Here is a 22,541-nt window from a genome sequence, read left to right on the forward strand (position 1 = left end):
GGCAATGAAACGACTCACAATTCTTTTCTCAGTTTCTGTTGTATGACGATATATATATATGTGTGTGTGTATGTTGGATGTGGTTTTTTCTCTTGCTCTTTTCTCTCGTTCAAAAGTTTTCTGTTTTATTTTCCTCTCTGTACAACAAAAACAACAACAACAACAACAATTTTTCATATGATAACATGCGCGCATGAGAGAAAGATTGTCTTAAAACAAATCAAACGTATAGTAATAGCAACAACAATAACACCGAAAAAAAGACCGAATACCAAGCGTACACACTTCGACTAAATGCGCGCTCACTTTTCTCTCAATGTATGTTACTACACAATATAAAACAGTCCGTTTGTTTCGAGGTGAACGACCGAACTTTGTTATATACTTCAATGGTATGTGTACGTTAACTACCGCTTTGCAGCGATGATGTGACATCTGTACGTGGTATGTATGCGCGATTGAAAGAGAGAGAGAGCGCGAGAGAAATAGCTCAGCAAACTAACTCATTTCAGTACATGCGAGAGTGTCGAATGAGCAAGAACGAACGAGTAATTTGTGAAAAATACTCAAAACAGCTGCATTATGATTCTCCGCATGTTTGAACATTGATCGCATAAACTATATGCTTTGAATTGGGGTTAAAACCGTAAACAACCAATTTACTCAATGTCATAATTTGGCTCGAATCAAAAGATTATTCTCTTCTTGAGTGTTGTTCGAATGAGTTGAAATTATTGAGCAAATGTTTTCGAGTGAGAATTTGACGGCACGGCAGAGAATTGAGCAAGAAAAAAACCACACACAGAACTGCCGATATGGGTTTCATATCCAAAATTCACGTTTTGATATGGAGAATCCAAAAATTACTCATCATTCGACATATGTAAACCACGTTATATAGTCATTGTGCCAACGACTTCTCAGTCGTTACCATCGCTATGTAAAACAGTAAAGCGTTTTTTTTGTTGTAGGCCCAATGATGTATGGTCGCGTACCGAAAACCAACGAAAAAAAAACCCAGATACAATATGAAATGAATGAATATGCGATTACGTAAAACGGTACACACACAGAAACACACCAGTTCACCATACGGTAACAGTTCACCATACGCGTTGGTCGGCTTTTTTACTTACACGCAAATATATATCCTATATACAATATCGTTGTACGGAAAAGCATAGGAATAAATTAAGGAAAACAAAGAGATAGAGAGAGATAGAATGATGGGCGCATCATCAAGCAACGGCAAATGGAAGATTTTTATCTTTTTATTCTTTTTTACTTGTCGGTCAAATGTGCCATAACCTGTGCATGATACATCAAAAGAAATCCACAATTCGCTTACACCATTTACAGTAATACATTTTCAACGTCATAATACGTAACTTTTTAACGAACGACCAACGACGATGACAATGAATCAATAATCCACTTTGCGTTCATTGCTTTTATTAACATGCTAATTCATTAATAATTTACACATAGCAAATGCAGCAAGTCGTTTTGCTTTAAGCAACTTGTGATATTCGACATTGTTGTGATTACGATCGTTAAAATGTTGATATTAACGGTCGAAAAATTCCAGCCCAACACGAATATACAGACTGAAGAAAACAGAAAATATTTACCGTTATTTCTACATGCTTTTTTTTGCGTAATGTGGAATATGTCGATGGGTGTTTCTCAAAAGCATTGCCTCATGTTTCGGTGACAATCGCTGACTCGATTTACTAAATGTGTTTTACATAATAAGGGGTGATAGTAACTCTTAATCTCAATTTAATTCTCATGATTAACTGTAATTATTGTTTTATTTTTACTTATCAGTAAGTAAAAAAGGAAAAATTCTCTGAAACAAAACAAGAAACACTTCAATTCCTTTCGCTTATTTTCGTCTGGGATTTACCGAGCAAAATAACATTTTCTTCGGTTCTTTGATGAAACGGAAAACCATGACTCATGATTTCATGCATTTTTATCGCGATTAAATTGATTCGACGAAATGAAAATAAATAAAGTCGTTCATTTTGCTTTTCCAAGTTTTTATTTGATAATTTTTATCTGAAGATATATGATTATACTTATATACAAAGTTGCACTTCCTGTTTTTATTTATCAACGAGCTAAACTAGCTATATATGCATAATATGGTTTTACAGTTTACTCTCGGTTTCGGCCAAAATTTATTCTTCCATTTACTAAAATTAAAAAATAGTGTTTTCAGTAGATAAATATAAAGTGCCAAATATATTCGCGTTTTATAACAAAAAAAAATTGTTGATTTTTAATTCCGTTTTAGTTTATTCATTAAGAATTGTGTAAATCTTTTTCTTCTGTGTAAAAATGTATTTATAATAGGATATAAATAAGTCAATTAAATCTAATGTGAATCATTGCAAATAAAATCAAATTAATACATGCATTTTAGTTTCTTTCAACAACAAAAAAACTATAAATAATCTTTATTTTTGTCGAATTTCGACACTTATGTATGTGTCGAATATAATTTTTTTTTTTTTTGATAATCATCATTTCAAAATAATAATTCAAAGAATTTACTTGTTTAAAAATGCGTTAAAATTTGAAAGTTTTCTATCGTCATTGACGAAATCATCTTATAAAATTAAAAGTGTGATAACACACGAAAAAAAATGATAATTATAAATCTTCTTTTATAGAACTAATCTAACAAAGAAAAGGAAAAACCCTTGTTTTGCTAGTCCCCTTCGTAACAGAAAAAATATATGTGTGTATGTAATTTGAGTTGCTGTCCAATTCCAGTTAAAGAGCAAATAGAAACAAAACAAGATAACAAATTGAATCAAAGAAGAAGAAAAAAATGAGTGTGTAATAGATAAAGATCAAACGTACGCTAAAGGCTTTATCGTTGCGAATACGATGATGAAATTTAAATGAAAAAATATATATATTGTTTTTATAGTTTTTTTTTTAAACTGGAATCATATTCGAATACTCATTGTTTGCACTGTAAAAATGAAAGACTCATGACTGAGAGAGAGAGAGATAGAATGAAAAGAAGTCAACAAAAAAAACAAGCAATTACAAATGCAAACAAAGCGACTGTATATCAATGAGTGTGCTGATGGTAACACTCAATAAATGTGCTGTTATCATGACAAACGATATGATGTTTGCACTAAACATTCTTTGAATCGATTTCGGTGTTCAAATTAACAATGTTCGGTATGCCATTTGCATCGATTTTTAATTGGTATGCATTTTCGGGTGGTAGATCGCTCAGATTTTTCGCTGTTTTAATATGCGTTACCGGTGACACATTCATGACGATGTCTTTCATCACGACACTGCTGTCATATGTGTTGTCAAAATGTTCGGCCGGAATTTTCTGATGTGATGTCCGGTTTGGCGGTACCCATGGATCATCATCATCCAAATCTAATGTATCGATTAGATCACCAACTTTATTAAATTGATTGCATGATGCATCTGTTGCATAATTATGCTCATTATCTTCGGTTTTGCAGAACAAACCAAAATCGTTGCCCATTTCTTCGTCGGCAACAGCATCACCAAATTTCTCTCTTGAATCGAACAACAACGATCGACGATTCTGTTGCATTTGATTCTCTTCCATCATAATATCGGTTGGCATTGCACCGTCGTTGCCATCTTTGTTCATTTTTAAATTTGGAGCCGCAATCAATGCCATGCTCATCAATAAAACCATCAAACATGTTGCGGGCTGTACACTCTTGTTGCCACATTTTGATAATAAACTTTGCATTTTCTTCATTTGATTCACAAGATTTTGATTTTGTGTTTGCAATAATTTAATACGCTTTTGGAGTGTTTGATTGTCATCGGTGCATTTTTTAACACGCTCTTCCAATCCATCAACATATTCCTTCTTTCGTTTGCGTGAATCTTGTGCGGAAATTTTATTACGGATCTTTCGTCGAATTCGTTTTAATTCACGTTCTTCGTGCTTTGTAAGCGGGTAATGGGCTGGTAGTGTGATGCCTTCTTTTGCAAGCAATCGCTTTTCTTCACCGGACAATACCAATTTCGGATATTCGGATTGATGTTCAGTCTCACCATCTTGTTCACTGTCATTATTCACATCATCATCATCGTCGTCGTCGTGCACAAACATCTCTTCGAATTTATAACTTTCACAATCTGATGGTTCTGACATTGAATCAATTTCTGAAATAAATTCAAACTTTTAGAATTTTCATCAAACGGTTTGACATGATCATAACTCACCATATTTGGGCTCCAATTTGATTGGTTTGTTGACGATAATTGCATTTTGTTTGTATTCTTGTAGTAGATTTGATGCGGCCATTAGGATTTTTGGAGATTTTGTCAACGATGATGGTTTGATAATTTTAATCGAACGAATGTCAGTACCATTCTTCAATGAAAATGGAAGAATGATTGATTTCTGATTGGGTCCTTTTTTCACTTGAACCAATTTACGAATACCTTTAACGAAAAAACATTATCAATCAATATGATAAAATCTTATCATTCATTTATAAAAAAAAGTATAAATTTCATACCTGAAATATTGCCGTTAATTTTGTTGATAACGATTGAAGTGTTGTTTGCAACTACATTTTCACTGATGATTGCACCGTTTTGTTGTTTAAAAACGGGTTTTACATCGGACATTTGAACTACATTCGTTGGAGCTCGTTTAATATTTTGAACATTTTGTGTTGAAACCGTTTGTTCCGTTGGTTTGGTTTTCAATTGAATCGGAGTTGCATTTTGTTTAATGAACTTCGGTGTATTTGATGGTGATATTTTAATGGATTTCTCCAAGACGGCTTCGGGTTTCACTAGTTTTGTAAGTTGTAGTTCTTCATCAGCCAATTCTGGAATGATTTGGGACGACAAAAGTGGCTGCTGCAATAGATCCGATCCGATTTGATCGAAATTCATGTCACTGAAAATGAAACGAAACCATTTATAAAACGTGTATTGCAATGATGTGATGCAACGATGAATCATCATTATGAAATACTTACAAGTCAACATGATCACTGGATAGGCCGCTGTCTGAGGAGGAGCTTGAAATCAAATTTTGTGGTGGACTTAGCATTTGATCAGCAATCGGTTTCATGCCCAGCATATCGTGGTCGTTTTCTGATTCGGTGCCGGTTGATGTTGGTGATGACATATAATCATATGCATCGGTCCATGTATCCATATTCAGGTCGCCCAAGTCATTAAAATCATTTAAGAAATCAGTATTCAGTGGAAATATACTATCGATATTCCACTCTTCGTTCTAAAATTTTACAAACAAGGTGAAAAAACACATTTTTTAGATTCATTCGAATGTGACCATATTAAGCAAATATTGAAACATATGGATGGAGAGAAGTGTTTTTTTTCTTCTACACACTCCAGTTAGTGATAAGGAAGATGAAAAAAATAATAATTTCTGTTGAATTGCGCAAAATGTTATCGCTTTTGAATATTTACACGTGTTTTACAATTTTATTGCAATTTTAAAGGTTAATTTATGAGATCAAGGTGAAGCAAAAAAAAAAAAAAAATAAGTTGGAAAAACTACGCTTTTTCTAATCAAATCATATTCCCAAAATAAAGAATCATAAACATTATCTCGAAGACTCATTTATTTATAACGCTTGTAAAAAAGGAACACACGCTGCAATCATAACATATTGGAGTCGGAATCCCATTCTACGAGTTATCTGGCTGTTTCTAAGAATTTAACAATCACTAAATCAACATCATTTTATTTCCTCCGGCGACATTGTATTCCGACTAAATCAAATTTTTTTGAATAATGTCGAAATGACATTATTATGTTGAAATAACATTTTGTCGAAAAAATGTTACTCCGAATACATTTAAGTATAATTGTATTTTCACCGAAATATGTACAATTGAGTGTGCGTTGAAATTATAAATCGTTGCGAAAGCATATTGAATGAAATAAACCGAATACAAAGAAACCTCAAATCGCCTTCAATGCTATTTAAAGATATTAGCTCATAAATTACTTGCAAACTAGCACAATAGAATAACAAATTCTGCTGTTTTTTACCCTTAAATTTCGTAATTACCTCAATTTTCATTGCATTATTATCCACGTCAGCAATGTCAAATGGTTTTTTATGTTGCACATTCACCGCGCTATCGCCAGTAGCTGTGTGCAAATCAAAATCTTTCATCGCAAAGTCCATTTTCGTATAACTTTTTATTTTTCGTCTGAACGCTTTTTAATCGATTATCTATGTTCCTTTCTCTCTTTCTATAAGTTTTTTTTTGCGTTTCTTTCTTCGTTCGTTATTCACTCGTTCACAAAAAATACACCAACAACACAATCACCTACAAAATGAAATGATCGCGTGCACAGAAAATTCTTTCGAATGTATTTTCGAATAATCATTGATTTTATGAAATATGATTTATTTAATTATTTCACACAACTTGTATACACACTCATTGTTAAATGTTAATGTATTACTGGAAGGTTCTTCAAATGAATACGTTGAATTGGGTTGAAATTACACTGCATCGCTGTCAAATTGGTAAGAGAGCGCGCTCACAACGGTGACATACGGTAAAATAATAATAATGAAATGTAGAGCAAATCGTTTTACTATCGAATACACGTATTTGTGTCAAACGCTCAAAAAACCACAACACTATTTTAAATTCCAAAATGTATGCGATGATTAATAAATGCCCTTTTAACTTAACACACACACACACAAATCTTTCACTGATTGCTGGATGAATTGCTGGTTCCTTTGTTTTTATTGATAAATGTAATTATCTCAAATGTGTGTTTTTTTTATTCGGTCGGTCGTGATAGTTGATTCATACAAAAATATGGTGTCGCTTTTGAGTTCGTCGCAAACGGCGAACGTACAATAGCTTCGTATTTTTGCGAATGAATTGTACGGCGAAAGGTAAAGCTGATGCAACTCCTTTCGAATTTTGGGCCAAATTAATATTTTCGGCCAATTTTCTTCGATTCTCTCTTACTCTTTGTACGGTGAATGTATAGCGAAATACGCAATAATGGAATAATACAATCACTTTTGTAACACACACCAGACGGGTTTGGTAATTACCGAATCCGATTCGTATACGTGGACTTGCCATAAACAATTTTATAGCACAACATTAGGTCATGTTTACACAAAGAGAGAACCTATTATTTGAATGACAATTGTCATCACTGACGAAATACCAGTATTGTATCTATTTATTTATTGGTAAATTGATTATTTTCAATGTAGTTTTATGTAAATAGTGATTTTTTTTGTAGAAACATACGGAATATCACATTAAACATGTACAATTTTGATAGTATTGAACCAAATGTTTCACGAATACGAATAAAGACGGGTTTACACGTGACACAAATTGTTTGCGGCATAGAGAATGCTCAGTTTGGTTCGCCATATTGAAGAAACTGAGGCACATACATGAGTTGACTATTGATGTGAATGTGTTGGTGTACACGCATACAGATTGGCTGAACTGGAAAAACAACATGTTGCTTCGTATTGGATGCGTTTGTACAGTTGAAGATGTGCCTGCGTGTGATGGCAGCTCTTATTAAATGACGGCAGCATACAAATACTCATACGCAAAGCACACATATAGTGTTAGTATGTAATTGCATGATAAAGTATTGAGTAAATTTTGACATATTTACGACACAACAGCCGTACGTATCGGAACGTACCCATTGAATGTATCACACCTATTAAAAACGATTGGAGTTGTGTGTATTATTTTTTCTCTCCCATTGCAATGGAACGCTGTATTGGAATTTAAAGATTTTTGAAGTTTCAATGCTCTGAATCAGCGTAATGAGTGGCATGCCACGAATGAATAAACAAATCGAGATAAGCGAAAGAAAAAAATGATTATTTTTTCTAGAAACAAAACAAAAAATAGCTACAACGATAACTAGTATCGTTTAATTCCGTTGACCATAGAAGGAATTGTTGCGAAAAAAAATCGTTTTTTTTTCTCTCGTCCAATATCTCAAGACTATGACGTATGACGAATGCCAGTGTAATTGCACAAGTGAAATGGCAAAAGAATTCCATATATCCATTTGAAAACAAGTACATGTATGCATATGCGAAGTGTGTTGGCTCGCGCACATACAAACAAATATTAAGAGAGTGTAAGAGAAAAAAAAAAGAAGCAATTTCATTGAGATATTTTAATATTTGCGAATATATCCATATCGATATATTCGTCCGTGGGTACCAACATACGCATACCCACACTCACATATTTGTGGCCACACATACAATGATATAGAGAGTGCCACCAGTGGCAATGCCGAATGACGACTTCCATAACGAAGCACATGCACGCATACATCGATGGCATGGGGCAGCCTGTGTATGTTTTATGGATGTTTTTGTGGCTCTTTGATTGCTGCTGTTGCTGCTACATTACTACTGCCTCGGTGCTATGTGAGTTTCGTACACACAAACCCAAGATGTATCATTAAATTAATAATTAAAATGGCTGAAGATACATCATTTAACAGTCTTTCGTTTTGATTTCGCGTTTAGTTCGTAACTTGTTTAAATAAAAACCATTTCTTGTCGTATATTTTTTTTATCTATTTGTTTGTTTGTGTTTTTTTTTTAATTTTATTTCAACTCAAGTGAAAAAGAGAGAGATAAAAAAGGGAAATTTATCGAAATTGGTTATGCGAGTGAACACTTGAAATTCCAGTGAATACGATAAAAAAAAATCAACAAATTCGTGAAAAGTGTCTCAAAATCAAACACCAAATTCACGAAACCAACAAAAAAAAACACACACACACAAATTTACAACAATCCGATATATTGATACGGAGCTTAAGCACACAAAACGATTAAAACGTGAGTTTCAACACGACAAAAAAATAGAGTGAAAAAGTGTCGCCAACAACAGAAAAATCGCCTGTGTATAACACACAGAGAAAAAGAGACAGCCAAACGTTCCTATAATAATACATAATTGAAACAACAACAACTTCCCGTGAAAAACAATCAGCAACACCAAACAAGTACACAGCAAAGCAAAACGTTCTGAAAGCAGAAGAAGAAGAAAAAAAGAGTGAATAAGAATTATATTTGAATGGGAAAACAGCCATTTGATTGTTGCTTTGTGTCAAAAAATTCAAAGCGAAGCAGAATAATAAGTTCGGTCGCTTCGACATATATATATATATCAAAAGAAAAGTGTTTTACGAAAAAAAAGTGGTGTATCGTCGTCATCGTCGTTAGTTTTGGTTGTTTTGTATCGTGAGCAGGTTGCGCAAAAGTGGAACAACAACCGAAAACAAAGTTTCATCAAAATACAACAAAAAAGGTGATGTGACTATTTAACTTAATGGTTCTACGAGAAAACGTCAAAACATTTGTGTTCCCAAAAAAAATCCAAACCAAATCTAATAAAATGAGGATTTTGTATTATTTTGTTTTTTTTTTTTTTTTCATTTGTCACCTATTAAATACGGTACATCAAGCCAAAGTGAAGAGAAGGCTATTGAATGCAAGGCTCTTGTCGTCAAATCAAAGTCATTAACGAAGCGTAAACAATACGCATTTTTGTTGTGATGATTTTCTGTTCTCTTCGGTCGATTCAACGTAGGCGAATCACAAGTGTGATGTAAATGACATGCGAAAGTGAAAAAAAAAAAAAAATTAAAATCCGTTTTGAACGAGTTTCGAGATTGTTTCTTTTTTCCTTGTTAAGTGTGTGGTGTATTTCATAGATTTTTTTTTTCATCTCTCCTACTGAACATTTTTGACACTCACAAATCATTCGCTTATCATTGATGTGCGAAAAATGGCTGGTTTTCACAATGAACCAGCATCGATGGGGCGATGAAATGTTCAAGGCGTTTGTTTTCCTCTCTCTCTCATTCGCTCCAAATTCTCAGCTTTCTCAATGTTAACATCATCGTCGTCGTGTCGTCACCGTGCAATGGTGGAATTAATTTTAGAAAAGATCCAAAATTAAAATGAAACGAAGAAGAAAATCATCATCGTTAAGTACATGCATAAAGATAAATTGAAAATGGCAATGAGCGATGAAAAGCAAGCAACGAGAAGCAAAAGAAAAAAAAGGGTAAAAGCGAGAATTGTTTTGTGCCATAGAGATTTTACATTGCGTGAAAAATGTATCCACCATATAACACACACAAAATGCCTTTTTTCTCTCGTTGGATCGAAGTGAATGAGTGCGGAAAATATAACAAGCGCGTAATTTCATCATGCATTGAGCTTTCAAGTGTGAACTGAAAAAAAAACATACAAATCCATTACTCTGTACGCAGCAAGAGAGAGTGTTAAAATGTTATTTTTAGAATTTGTTTTATTCGCGCAGATAAACAGTTACAAGAGAAAACGTTTTGTTTCATTTTAGTGTGTTGGCGAGATATTTTATCGCTTCACTGTTCTCTCTCATTCTTCTGTTTTATCAAATTGGATTATAATTTTCTCCAAAAAATGAAACAACGAATGAATGAGTTTGAAATAGTTTCAAAAAAATGATAATTTCTTGGACAAGAACACATAGGACAGGGGGAGGGGATTTCCATGTGCACGAACATAAAATTGATGTGAAGAAAAGCGAATATCCTCAACTATTTAGCAATAATGTTTACCTCATTTTATGCGCTTGCACGCAACACTTTCTTCCTACCGTTTCTTGCTGCAATAAAAAAAAGCTACAAAAAAGTGAAAAAAAAATAAGAAAAAGGTTTTACCTTCAAATTGACTCATAAATAAGTCCTTCCGTGAAAAGAGTGCATGAAACGGCAGTGAAAAAAAGCACACCAATGAGCCACACACTAAAAATGTGCGATAAGAGTCATTTCCATCGATCACAAATGTATTGAAAAACGAAGTAATAATACAGTGTGTCGCCACATAAACCAGTCAAGCATGTGTGTTTTGACAATGTCCAAAAATCAAACAATTTCCAAAATGATAAACAAACGTAAAGAATAACAAAGACAAATCGCATTCATTGTTGTTGTTGTTGTCGATTTTATGTTCCTTTTGGTTTTATTATTTCTTTTATTCTTTTGTTTCGTTCTCAGATTGAATTTCTACTATTATCAGTGGTTTGCCTGGGCAAACAAACCAAATGATAAAGTCTTCTAATCATCGTTGTCATCGTCTTTGTCGTTGTTGTCGTTGGTTCGTTTGCACAATGCACATACGCTGGTATCAAATCGAAATTAGCTCGACCTACAACAATTTGCTCTGATAATAATGCATTGCTCTTTTCGTAGCGTACGGTTGCGTATATATATATATGCTCACGTACAATGTATTGTGTATGAGCAATATGTGAAATGACATGCGCTTCAATTTATCGTTTTGTGTACGATTTTTTCTTGATTGATTAGAACAAATGCAGCGATGCATTCATTCAGTGTGTATGTTGCACACAAATCGTTTTAAAATGCTTCTTCATCCACACATGTCAACATAGAATTTCTCAATAGAAATAACGGATGCATTGGGATGTATGTGTGTTTGTGTGTGCAGACCCATGCACCAATAGCAATCATACGATGGCGATACATCGAAGGGATTGAGAATTGCATATGAAAATATGTGACACATAACGTGCTTATTTATGGATTTCAACACTGGATTTCCATAAATACACACTGAGGCATTGTTATCAATATTGAACTGATATTTTCTGGCTTTCGCAACAACAACAACATTAACAAATTCAATTCAAATAATGTCATTCAATGCTCATCTATTTATACTTTATGGCACATAATTTGTGTGCTCTTGGTGACTCATTCAATTTTCTCTCTTGATTGGGTCTATCATCTCATTGTTGTTGTTTTACATTTTATTTATCCAACGAGTGATAATTGGGTGCACTGACGGAACGAAACGGTGTATGATGATAAAAGTTAAGCAACGAACAGCACAGTCACATGAACATTTTGTGAAAAACAATTGAGCATTGAGGCTAGCACAACAATCGATTTCTTGTTGCATGACATTATCGTTTAGGGTGTTGTCATGTTCACATGTATTATGTGTGACTGCCTCACTATTTCGTGTTGATTTGTTTTTTCACGATTTCAGTCCAGAGTAAAATAACAATTTGAATTCGTATCTCACATATGTCCATGTCCGCATTTGTGCGATCAAATTAAAGTGAAAGACACAGAAGTCATACGAAAAAAAATAAAGAAGAAGTACACACATAAAAACGAAGAGGAAAAAGAATAAAAGAGAACGACGCGGCGACACAAAACGAGTAGAAAAAACAAACAGCAAAAAAAATCGTTATTTTTTATCATCATTTTTAACTATATTCAACTAGACGTAGTAGATTCATACAAATCACTGTTGCTCTCTGTTTCATTTTCGAAAATTTCCAAGAAAACTGAGTGAATAAGTGTGCGACAACAGTTCGTCATCACATTCATAACCCGTCACTTAAATTCTTTCGATCTTAATGAAACAATTTTTGAATGTTCATATTTGGCTGCATATTTGACTGTTGAGTCTGACTTGTTTCTCTCTTCTTTTTCTCTCTCTTTATTCAAATGGAATTTTTAATTCTAATGTCATCTCGTTCTACATCATCTTTTTTGCATTTCTTAAATTTATGTATACAAAAAGCATATTTGTTGTTTTTCATTACAGCGAACTCATTTCGCATGAAATTTATTAATTTTATGAATCGTTTTATCTTTCCATTTTACAGGCAGTTTTAAACAAGTGGCAACAAGTGTGAACGGTTTCAACAGAAATTAGATGTGCCGTGTGTGTTTTTATTTGCCTCTTGGTCGTTGTTAATTTCATATGAATAAATAAATCAATGATCATCATGAATGGTGCCGTAGTTAAATAAATTTAAACGTTTAAAAAAAACCGAATTCGAAAAGAATTTACCGAATTATAAACAGGATAAGAGGCACAATATCAATGAATAGAGGAAACAAATAAACAGAACAAAATCACATTTGTAATATACGACAACCACAAGTATACCACACAAATCTAAAACAAAAGAAAATTTGATTATAATCAAGTTGTGCTCATTTCGGTGAGGAGGGCAAAAAATGTCCGTTTGGAGTTGGATACGAGTTGATAATCGATGCAACAGACTTCAAAATAATGCAATCCACGACCGATTTGGCTTCCAGCGGCAATTGCTCTCGCTACATTCTACAGGTAAATTGTTACAGGCTTATAACCACCATTGCTCTTTCCATTCAACATTTCAATTTCAATTTAATCTGTATCAATTTCGTGCACGTATTTTCTCGGCTGACATTGAATTCGTGCAATGAAAACCACGTGCTCATCAATCTTTTCTTTGCTCTCTATTTTCGAATTTGAATGTTCATTCAGGTTTATGTTGGTCAATTGTCATTGCACTATGAAGCGCTTAGCGTTGAAGCTTCCAAACAAACGACCGCCGAAGAAATTGTAGCATGCATTGTGGAACGTCTTAATTTAACGGTAAACAATAAATCTTTTTCTGTTGTAAAACAATGACAGCATGTTTGTCGTTTAAACCACAATAAATGAGCACACAATGTTAACGAGAGAAAAAGAAAGAGAGAGGGAGGGAGCGAAAAAAATCCAATTTTAATCACTGGTCATGTTTTTGATTGTCGTGTTTTGTTTTTTTTTTTTGTCCTCTCTTTGTTTCTCTCTCTGTGTGTGTTTTTTTATTCATGTTCTTTTTTCGTCGTCATTTAATTAAATATATCTGCATTCAGGGAACGAATTATGAATTGGCCGAAGTGGCTGGTGAAAGTAAAGAGCGACGCTTATCACCTGATGAAAAACCGGTTTCAGTAATGTTGCTATGGCCCCTTCACTCCGAAAGAGATTTTCACAGGTAATAAAACATTGTTATTAACATTAAATTTGAAACCGAATGAACCGCATATGAGTTTGAAAAGAGAAACAGAAGCGCGATTTATGGTAAAACGATAAATATATATGATTAGTTAAAATGATGAATTAGATTGGATTATTTGACCCAAATACAATGTTTTGTTTCTGTTTTGATTAAATTTAAAAATGTGTTCAATGTTTAAAACGATTTTCGATTTACTTTTGCATTTCGGTGTAGATTTTATTTGCGAGAATCACAGGGTGAAGCGCCATGGCTGGACAATTACGGACTTGATTTACACATTTTTCGAGATTTCATACCGTTCTTGTTTCAACCGGAGAATCGTGAATATCCAGATTTGTGCCAATTACTCGACCTAAATGAGTCAACACTTTTGGAAAATCTTCGGCAACGTTTTGTTGCCGGCCACATATACACATACGTCGGTAGTATTTTGATTGCGGTCAATCCATTCAAATTCTATCCCATTTACAATCCAAAATATGTGAGACTTTATCAAAATCAACGTGTTGGACCAATTTTACCACCACACATATTCGCAATTGCAGATAATGCATACTACTGTATGTTAAGAGAAAAACGTAATCAGGTAAATTTCAAACGAAAAACATTACACATCCAATTGAATATACTTTATATATGTTGTGTTCAATTTGTTTTAATTGCAGTGTGTAGTCATCAGTGGTGAGTCTGGTTCTGGTAAAACGGAGAGTACAAACTTTCTGTTGCATCATTTGACGGCATTGTCACAAAAGGGTTCACATGGATCGGGTGTTGAGCAAACAATTCTCAGCGCTGGTCCAGTTTTGGAAGCGTTTGGCAATGCAAAAACGGCACATAACAACAATTCTAGTCGATTTGGTAAATTCATTCAGGTGAAATACAAGGAAAATGGAATGGTTCAAGGCGCCATCGTACAAAAATATTTACTTGAAAAGAGTCGAATCGTATCACAAGGACCATTAGAACGAAATTATCATGTGTTTTACTATTTACTATCTGGCGCAACGCCACATGAACGTGAGCTTCTACATTTACTTCCTGCCGATAAATATTGTTATTTAAATTCAAAAAATCTTCAATTGGAGAATTGCGATGAAACGTATGAATTTTCGCGGTTAAAACAAAGTATGGAAATGGTGGGTTTTTCAGCCGAAAAACAGAGACGCCTATTCAATGTATTGTCGGCTGTACTACTGCTGGGCAATGTCGAATTCTTTCCAAAAAAATCCACTTATCATCATGATGAGAGTGTTCAGGTGCGAAACATCGATGTGGTCGGTCTAATATCCGAATTGCTTAAAGTAAAACAGGATACATTGTTGGCGGCGCTCACATCGAAACGTGTTAAGGCCAGCGGCGAAACATTAATTATGCAATACAAATTACCAGAAGCAATAGCAGCACGTGATGCACTTGCAAAATGCCTATACGGTGCTCTATTCGATTGGATTGTATTACAAGTGAATCATGCACTTTTGAATAAAGACCAACTGCCTCATACAGGCCATTCAATTGGCGTACTCGATATATTCGGTTTCGAAGACTTTGATTCGCAAAACAGTTTTGAGCAATTGTGCATTAACTATGCCAACGAGCATCTACAGTATTATTTCATATTACATGTTTTCAAGTACGAACAAAACGAATATAAAAAGGAGGGCATTAAATGGCGAGACATTGAGTTCATGGACAATTCAGGTTGTTTGCAACTATTTGAATCAAAACCAACGGGCCTTTTATGTATTTTAGATGATTTATGCAAGTAAGTGCCATTTTTTCAGGTTTTTTTTTACCACACATATCGTTCAGTTTTATTAACAATGTTATTGAGCGTAAATGAACAACGGAAAAGTGTTTTCCGGTGCCACTTTACAAACATAGCAAAAGAACGTAATTAATTTTTTTTAAACCAATCAATCGATTAGTTATAATTAACAGCTTCCCATAAATATTGTGATTTTTTTCTTTCGTTTTTTCAGTTTTCCGGGAGCCACAAATGAAACGCTTTTACAAAAGTTCAATAGTGTACATCGCGATAATAAGTTTTACGAGAAACCGCAAAAAAAGGAAAATGCATTCATTATCCGACATTATGCAGGGAAAGTAAAATATCAGGTAAATTATATTAACTGTAATTGTGGCCTGAAAGGCCATCAATGAAAATTCAATTGTGATGAAGTACATTTTATCGCCTTATTACATTGATGATGTAATATTTTCCACCCACATTAGGTTACTGAAATGCGGGAGAAAAACTTAGATTTAATGCGACAAGACATAGTTAGTGTATTGAAAAATTCGAGTATGGCATTCGTGCGTGAATTGGTGGGCGCCGATCCGGTTGCTGTATTTCGATGGGCAATACTTCGGGCATTTTTCCGAGGTTATTTTGCATTTCGTCATGCTGGTATGAAACATCGTAAAGAACGAAATAGTCAGTCGATTAAATCGAATCGCATAAGCCGATTCCGAAGTCCCAACGAATCAATACTAAGGTGAGCAACAATACACAATACAAATGTTTTCATTCATTTCCATAAACAGAAAAAAAAAAAAAAAATTATTTGATAACATGGAATGTAAATAATATTCAACATGAATTGAATGAATAGGCCCTTATCAATAGAGTCCGTCAATAATTTTGTTGATCAATCAAATTACTAATCAACAATATTCTTTTCTTTAAAAATATTCATTTCTCTTACACGTTGCTCAGTCATCTGATTACCGTTTCATCGGTGAATCTAACAATCTACCGAATAGCGTAAGTTCAACGTCGTTCATGTGAAAATAGCCAATCGAATATTGTCATTTTGTTTTCTAAACATATGTGTTGTGACGCATACAATTTTCGTTCACATTTTCGCTGATTTGTTTATGTTTCGTTCTCTCTTTTTTTTTCATTCAAACAACGATGAATGTTTAATAACGTTTATTTTTATCTCTATACTTGAAATACACGGCGCTTATTCTCCTCATTCTCGTTTTGTTATTTTTATTCTGACTTTTTTGTTATTGTTACATTGTTGTCAACGTCCTTTTGTAAAATGCATGCCCCCTCCTCTAATTTCGGTTTCGTGTCCTAATATAATTGTTTATGTTGATTTATTTTTACTTGTCGTACGATCGAAATGCTACCGCAATTCTAATGGTTTTTGGCGCGTGTTTTTACAGGAAAAATAAATCATTTCGACCACGTGAAAGACCCAAAAAAGGATTGAAAAATCTACAAACTGTTAAAACTCTAACAGCTGGACAAAATCAATTGAATTCAACCACAATAAAAACACGCAAGCAGCCACTTACCGTCACCGCACAATTCCAGAATTCATTAACCGCATTGATGGACACTCTGAATCAGGTGCGTTTTTCGTTTCTTCACCAATGATTATACTTTGCCACTCAAGTGGCCCAATTTTGCATTCTAATAATATATTTTGCTTTTCAGGCGAATCCATTTTTCATTCGATGCATAAAATCAAATTCGGAAAAAATTCCAAATAAATTCGACGATGCGACTGTTGTACGACAGGTAAGTCTTCGAATATACTTTTGGATTTCGTGAATGTTACTAAACACTTAAAATGTATTCTCATATAGTTACGCTACACCGGAATGCTGGAAACTGTGCGAATTCGTCGGGCTGGTTACAATGTCCGGTTGACGTATGAAGAATTCATTCAGTTATATCGTATTTTATTGCCAAAAGGTCTAGTCAGCTCGCAACGAGATGTGCGCACTTTTATGGATAAAATGAACCTCAATAAGCAACATTATCAATTAGGTAATAGCCAATTCACCGTGATATTATGTTTAGCTTCAGCGAAGAGTCATATGTTTCATTTTCATTTTCAGGAACCACAAAGATCTATATGCGTGAATCTCAGAAAATGTCCTTGGATTATAAGCTGCACACAAAGATCATTGAAAGTATAGTGTCGATTCAGCGATGGTTCAAAACGAAAATTCAACGTGAGAAATTTACATCGTTTCGTACGGCTGCCATTAAAATTCAATCATTTTGGCGAATGCGTATGGCACAAAATAAACTTTATCAATTGAAATTGCGAACGAATGCTGCCATCGCAATTCAATCAATGTTCCGAATGTATCGAGAGCGAAAAATGTATAAGAAACTTTTAAATGGTTTGGTAGCATTGCAGGCACACATTCGTGGCCGTGCAGCACGTATACGCTTCAAACGATCCCATCGACAAAAAGTGATGAAGGAACGATATAAATTACGACCAACACAAAGTTTGCCATTGCACGATCGAACGGCCGATGGTGAGGCGATCGATGTTGAAATCAGTAAATCATATCCAAAATTGGTTCAGTACAGTTTGGATTTGATTGGTGAAAATGTGAGCGGTATTGATGCCACCAAAAGTCAAGCATCGTCATCATCATCATCAATCACATCCACGACTGCTGCTGCTGATCATGACGTTAGCGTACTGAATAAAGCAGAGCATCAATTTAGATCGTTAATGATTTCAACAAAGGGTAGCGGTGTGAGCGATCATTCAATAAGTGATAACAAACGGTTTGGCATCGAAAGTGTGGATAGCCGCAGTCCAAGGTCATACAATGTCGACACAGCGACAAAGCAATATTTTGACGATTCCTTTATGGTTAAAAAGTAAGCATATTTATCTATAAAATGAATATGAAAATAATTTTTATTCTGTCGATTTTTCTAATCATGGTTACCCTTTGCATTTATTTCAGATGGGAAATCTCAAAGTCCCCTGTTCGTTTAATTGAAAGTAGTTATAGTAGTCCAAAAAGACAACCGGTTTCAAATTCGAGCCTGAAATCGGATCCACGTGAAATGTTAACTTATAATGTAAGTAGTACGAGTATAACGAAGAAGCAGCCAATGACAGGCTATCCGGAAAGCACATATACAGTTTTGAGTAGCAAAGATAAGCCAAGTGCAATAGCAACAACAACAACAACAGCTACGACCTCTGTTGCTACAACAACAGTATCGGCAAATAGCTTAACATCGTCGCTGATGATGTTAACAACGATGAGTAAAAATCAAACTCATCGTCGTGAATTGAACACTGGTTTGTCGTATGATGAAACGAAAATGGCTAGATACCATGGGCCGACGGATCTGAGTCCACAACATGAGATGTATGCAAATAGTTCAATAATCAATAGCAATAGTAATAAACAACAACAACAACCAACACCACCGGACAATATGCATTTAATGTCACAAAATAATACTCAAACAAAATTGAATAGCACACCGTTTAAGCATCTAGTCCCATCAAATAATGAAGAGGTATGCACGCCACGCGGAAAAGCGGCCGCACTTCTTGGAACAAATGATTTATCAGCAACAGGAACAACCATGGTGGCAGCAACAACAACAACGACCACCAAATATAAGCTATCAGATAGCGGTGTACCTCACCATCATACGCCAACAAGAGTCAGCCCATTTTTACAGCATTCCAAATCACGGCGCAACTCAGATCCCAGCTCGAATAAAATGTCATTGCTTGAAGCTAATCGCGGCAATGACATGTATCAATCGAGCACACACATAAATATTGCCGGTCATCGTTTTCATAAAGCAACGAAAATTGGAAAGAATGAAAAATGTGCCAGTTGCCAGGAGAATGATGCATTCATCAATGAAGGTCATCGGTGTTTGGATTGTCGTTTACTTGTGCACACAAAATGCATTCAAAATGGTGGCGTTAAAACGTTACAATGTGAAAAATCATCGAAACGACAACCGCGCAAAAATTCCGATAAAATCTCATCGAAATACAGTGGAACACGTGAATACACCGATTCGGCTGACAAAATTATAAGCGATGCCAAGGAATTGCAATTAATGCAAGATTTTATCGCACAAAAAATTTACAAAATGGATGCCGATTGTGATAAAACTGCTGCCGTTGATCGAGTTTTCAAGCAGGCATTACGCGAATTTAAAGACAATTTAGTGGCACAATATAGTATTGCACATAAACAAAAGTCGGATACGCTTAATATAAAATACCGTGATCTGATTTCGAATTTTGAACAAGTCATGGAAACATGCGGCAATAAATCAGAAGATTTTCCGCTGACAATGTGCGTCAACGGTTTTCGTGTGTTTATGAACGAATTTATGAATTCACGCGAAATGGAAAAACCAAAAGCCAAACGGAAAAAGGAAAAGAAACGAAAAGTTGACGAACATACCAATTACAATGGTAAGAAAGAAACGAATTATTATACTTATACAAGTGTTAATTCTAATTGGATTTTCCAATGATTCATTTTTTCAGGTCATATATTCCAATTAACAATAATTAACATACCGACGGCTTGTGAAATATGCCAGTTGTTTTTACTTTGGCCAATTGAACGTGGTTTGGTATGTATTTAAACTATATACAGTAATATTTGAATTGAAACACAATATCTAATCCTGATCGTTCATTGTTTATTGTCGATTTTATAGGTGTGCCAAAATTGTCGACTTACATGTCACAAAAAATGCTATTTAAAAACGCAACCATGCAACAAAAACCAAAATCAATCAAACGATAACGCAAGATACATGCCGGTATCAACGTCTGGATTGTTTGCGGTTCCATTGACCAGTCTCAGTTTATGTTGTATGGAGGATAATACGGTTAAGATACCCGTGAAAATCGAACAATTAATTATGAAAATTGAAATGCATGGTCTGTACACGGAAGGTTTGTATCGTAAGAGTGGCGTCAATTCAAAAATCAAAGAGCTTAAAGTAAAAATGGCCGAGGCCAAAGGTGAAATCGACTATGAATTGTACAATGTTCATGTGTTGGCCAATGTATTGAAATCATTTTTACGTGAAATGCCCGAGCCACTGTTAACATTTGATCGATATGATGATTTCTTGCGCGCTTCCGAATTATCCGAAACAACCGATCGGGTTTCAACGATGATGTCACTCATCAAAAAATTACCGGCAGCCCATCATGCACTATTAGAACGATTAATATTCCATTTGGCATTGGTCGCACAACGTGAACAATTCAATCGAATGTCAGCCAGTTCGTTGGCCATTGTCTTTGCACCGTGTGTATTGCGTACAAATCGTATAGTTCCAGCCCAAGATAGTTTGAATGACATTGGACGCCAAACAAAATGCATTGAAACATTGATCACCCAAAAAATGTTCAACGTTCGATGTACATTAAATGATATTCACAGTTTGGATAATGCTGCGCATACGGCTACCGCACGATTGAGTAACTTAAGAAGTTCAAAAGTTTTTACTCCCGAAGAAATCTTCCCGCGTCCGCAGAGCATCGAATCTGAGAGTGAAGAAAAATTGCTCGAAGATCATATTCAAGAAATCGAAATGGAAAAGGCAATATTAACATCAACGCTACCAAGTTTGGCACGGGCCAGTTCGGACGATGACTTTTTATCGACGGATATGGATGGTGAAGGCGGAAGTCTGGACGATTTAACAAGCAGCCGATTGGATGAGACTACAAAAGAAAGTATTGATTCATCGTTTGGCAGTATTAGCGAACAGCAATTTAGTCCGATGAATGAACATGAATCGATCAACAAAGATTCAAACAGTGGCATGGATTTGGAATCACCGGTTGCATATTATAATTTACGTGAACAAAATATCGATTATTTGCCACCGTCGAATGTTCCAATTCGGCAAATGTTTCAGTTTAGTGGCATACGAAATATGGGCGAAAGTGCACCATCAACATCGACAAGTGTGGACTTTCAATCGCCACCACAAATTCATGCAAAACTTGTTGATAGTCAAAAGAGCAGTTCGGCATCTATTGATTCATCAAATCTTGGTGAATTTCAACACATTCAACTGAACGCAATGCCACGGCAACAATCAAATTTTGAAGCAACATTTCTTAATCAACCGGATGACGATAACGCACGAACAAAAAAACAAAAGCCAACTAAACGTCGTACCATTGACGACAAGCCAATTATGGTGTGAACATACTTATACACATACACACACCCACACCCAAACACACACATATATAAACATTGAAATCAAATTGTAACAAAATAGCACATTTAAGAGAAACATTTAATAAATGAGAGAGAACCCATACATTTAGAATGCTATTTACAACACAACAAACAAATTGAGAAGAAAACATTTATATTTATAAAATTCATAGTGCAAATGTGAAACAACAGAGAATTTATTGACAACCAACCACAACACAACTAATGGAATTATTAAAAGTTCAGTTTATTGAGTATCACAAATATCACAAATCACTATTTTCATGTAAAAAAAAGTCCAGAAAAAAGCCAACAAAAAAATAATAATAATAATAAATATGCGCACTTTGAGAAAATATTATTTTTTTAAATATGTTTTTTTGTTATTTTTATTTCTAAAAAATAAAGTATGTTATATTTAATATTGAAAGATGATGCAAATTAATTACAAATTTGATTCATTAGCGTTTCTCATTTTGGATAAAATGAGAGTGAAATAAATTTAAAAAAAGGAAACAAAACGATTGTATTTAAAAAAAAAAGTTACTTAAATTGAGCAAAACAATTAAATTTTGTCCTTATTGAAACTGAACTGAATCGGTGTTGTTATTATTACG

The 22,541-nt window shown here is 34.5% G+C and overlaps 2 protein-coding genes across 4 annotated transcripts; one reads left to right on the top strand and one right to left on the bottom strand.

Moving 5' to 3' along the window:
* Positions 1-2,028: 2,028 nt before the first annotated feature.
* On the bottom strand, positions 2,029-7,111 carry LOC116339596 (probable basic-leucine zipper transcription factor J). Its single transcript, XM_031765568.1, has 5 exons — positions 6,090-7,111; positions 5,022-5,284; positions 4,551-4,939; positions 4,252-4,473; positions 2,029-4,191 (listed from the first exon to the last, which is right to left on the bottom strand). The coding sequence occupies exons 1-5, from the start codon at positions 6,207-6,209 to the stop codon at positions 3,161-3,163; spliced, it is 2,025 nt and encodes a 674-aa protein (XP_031621428.1). The 5' UTR covers positions 6,210-7,111; the 3' UTR covers positions 2,029-3,160.
* Positions 7,112-8,474: 1,363 nt separating this feature from the next.
* LOC116339414 (unconventional myosin-IXb-like) lies at positions 8,475-22,295 on the top strand. Of its 3 annotated transcripts, none has more exons than XM_031765272.1 (16): positions 8,475-9,366; positions 12,751-13,220; positions 13,401-13,511; positions 13,775-13,896; positions 14,134-14,506; positions 14,586-15,682; positions 15,900-16,035; positions 16,153-16,415; positions 16,637-16,684; positions 17,095-17,281; positions 17,369-17,452; positions 17,521-17,704; positions 17,776-18,562; positions 18,652-20,144; positions 20,220-20,308; positions 20,396-22,295. In XM_031765272.1, the coding sequence occupies exons 2-16, from the start codon at positions 13,164-13,166 to the stop codon at positions 21,905-21,907; spliced, it is 6,543 nt and encodes a 2,180-aa protein (XP_031621132.1). In that variant the 5' UTR covers positions 8,475-9,366; positions 12,751-13,163; the 3' UTR covers positions 21,908-22,295. The 3 variants fall into 3 exon arrangements, with proteins under 3 accessions (XP_031621132.1, XP_031621134.1, XP_031621133.1); XM_031765273.1 differs by lacking the exon at positions 8,475-9,366 and adding an exon at positions 12,526-12,542; XM_031765274.1 differs by lacking the exon at positions 16,637-16,684 and having other exon boundaries at positions 8,476-9,366.
* The last annotated feature ends 246 nt before the right edge of the window (positions 22,296-22,541 follow it).

This window comes from Contarinia nasturtii, unplaced genomic scaffold, assembly GCF_009176525.2.
Source record: "Contarinia nasturtii isolate CC-2019 unplaced genomic scaffold, AAFC_CNas_1.1 Cnas_scaffold_533, whole genome shotgun sequence".
Classification (NCBI taxonomy): Eukaryota; Metazoa; Arthropoda; class Insecta; order Diptera; family Cecidomyiidae; genus Contarinia; species Contarinia nasturtii.

What these genes read in the sequence shown, in the direction of transcription:
- LOC116339414 (XM_031765272.1), top strand. Translation starts at nt 13,164, where the DNA reads ATGCAATCCACGACCGATTTGGCTTCCAGCGGCAATTGCTCTCGCTAC. An exon ending in TAAGAGAAAAACGTAATCAG is followed by an intron (nt 14,507 to 14,585) that starts GTAAATTTCAAA and finishes TTTTAATTGCAG; the next exon opens with TGTGTAGTCATCAGTGGTGA. An exon ending in ATTTTAGATGATTTATGCAA is followed by an intron (nt 15,683 to 15,899) that starts GTAAGTGCCATT and finishes TCGTTTTTTCAG; the next exon opens with TTTTCCGGGAGCCACAAATG.
- LOC116339596 (XM_031765568.1), bottom strand. Translation starts at nt 6,209, where the DNA reads ATGGACTTTGCGATGAAAGATTTTGATTTGCACACAGCTACTGGCGAT. An exon ending in ATAATGCAATGAAAATTGAG is followed by an intron (nt 5,285 to 6,089) that starts GTAATTACGAAA and finishes GTAAAATTTTAG; the next exon opens with AACGAAGAGTGGAATATCGA. An exon ending in CAAATTGGAGCCCAAATATG is followed by an intron (nt 4,192 to 4,251) that starts GTGAGTTATGAT and finishes AATTTATTTCAG; the next exon opens with AAATTGATTCAATGTCAGAA.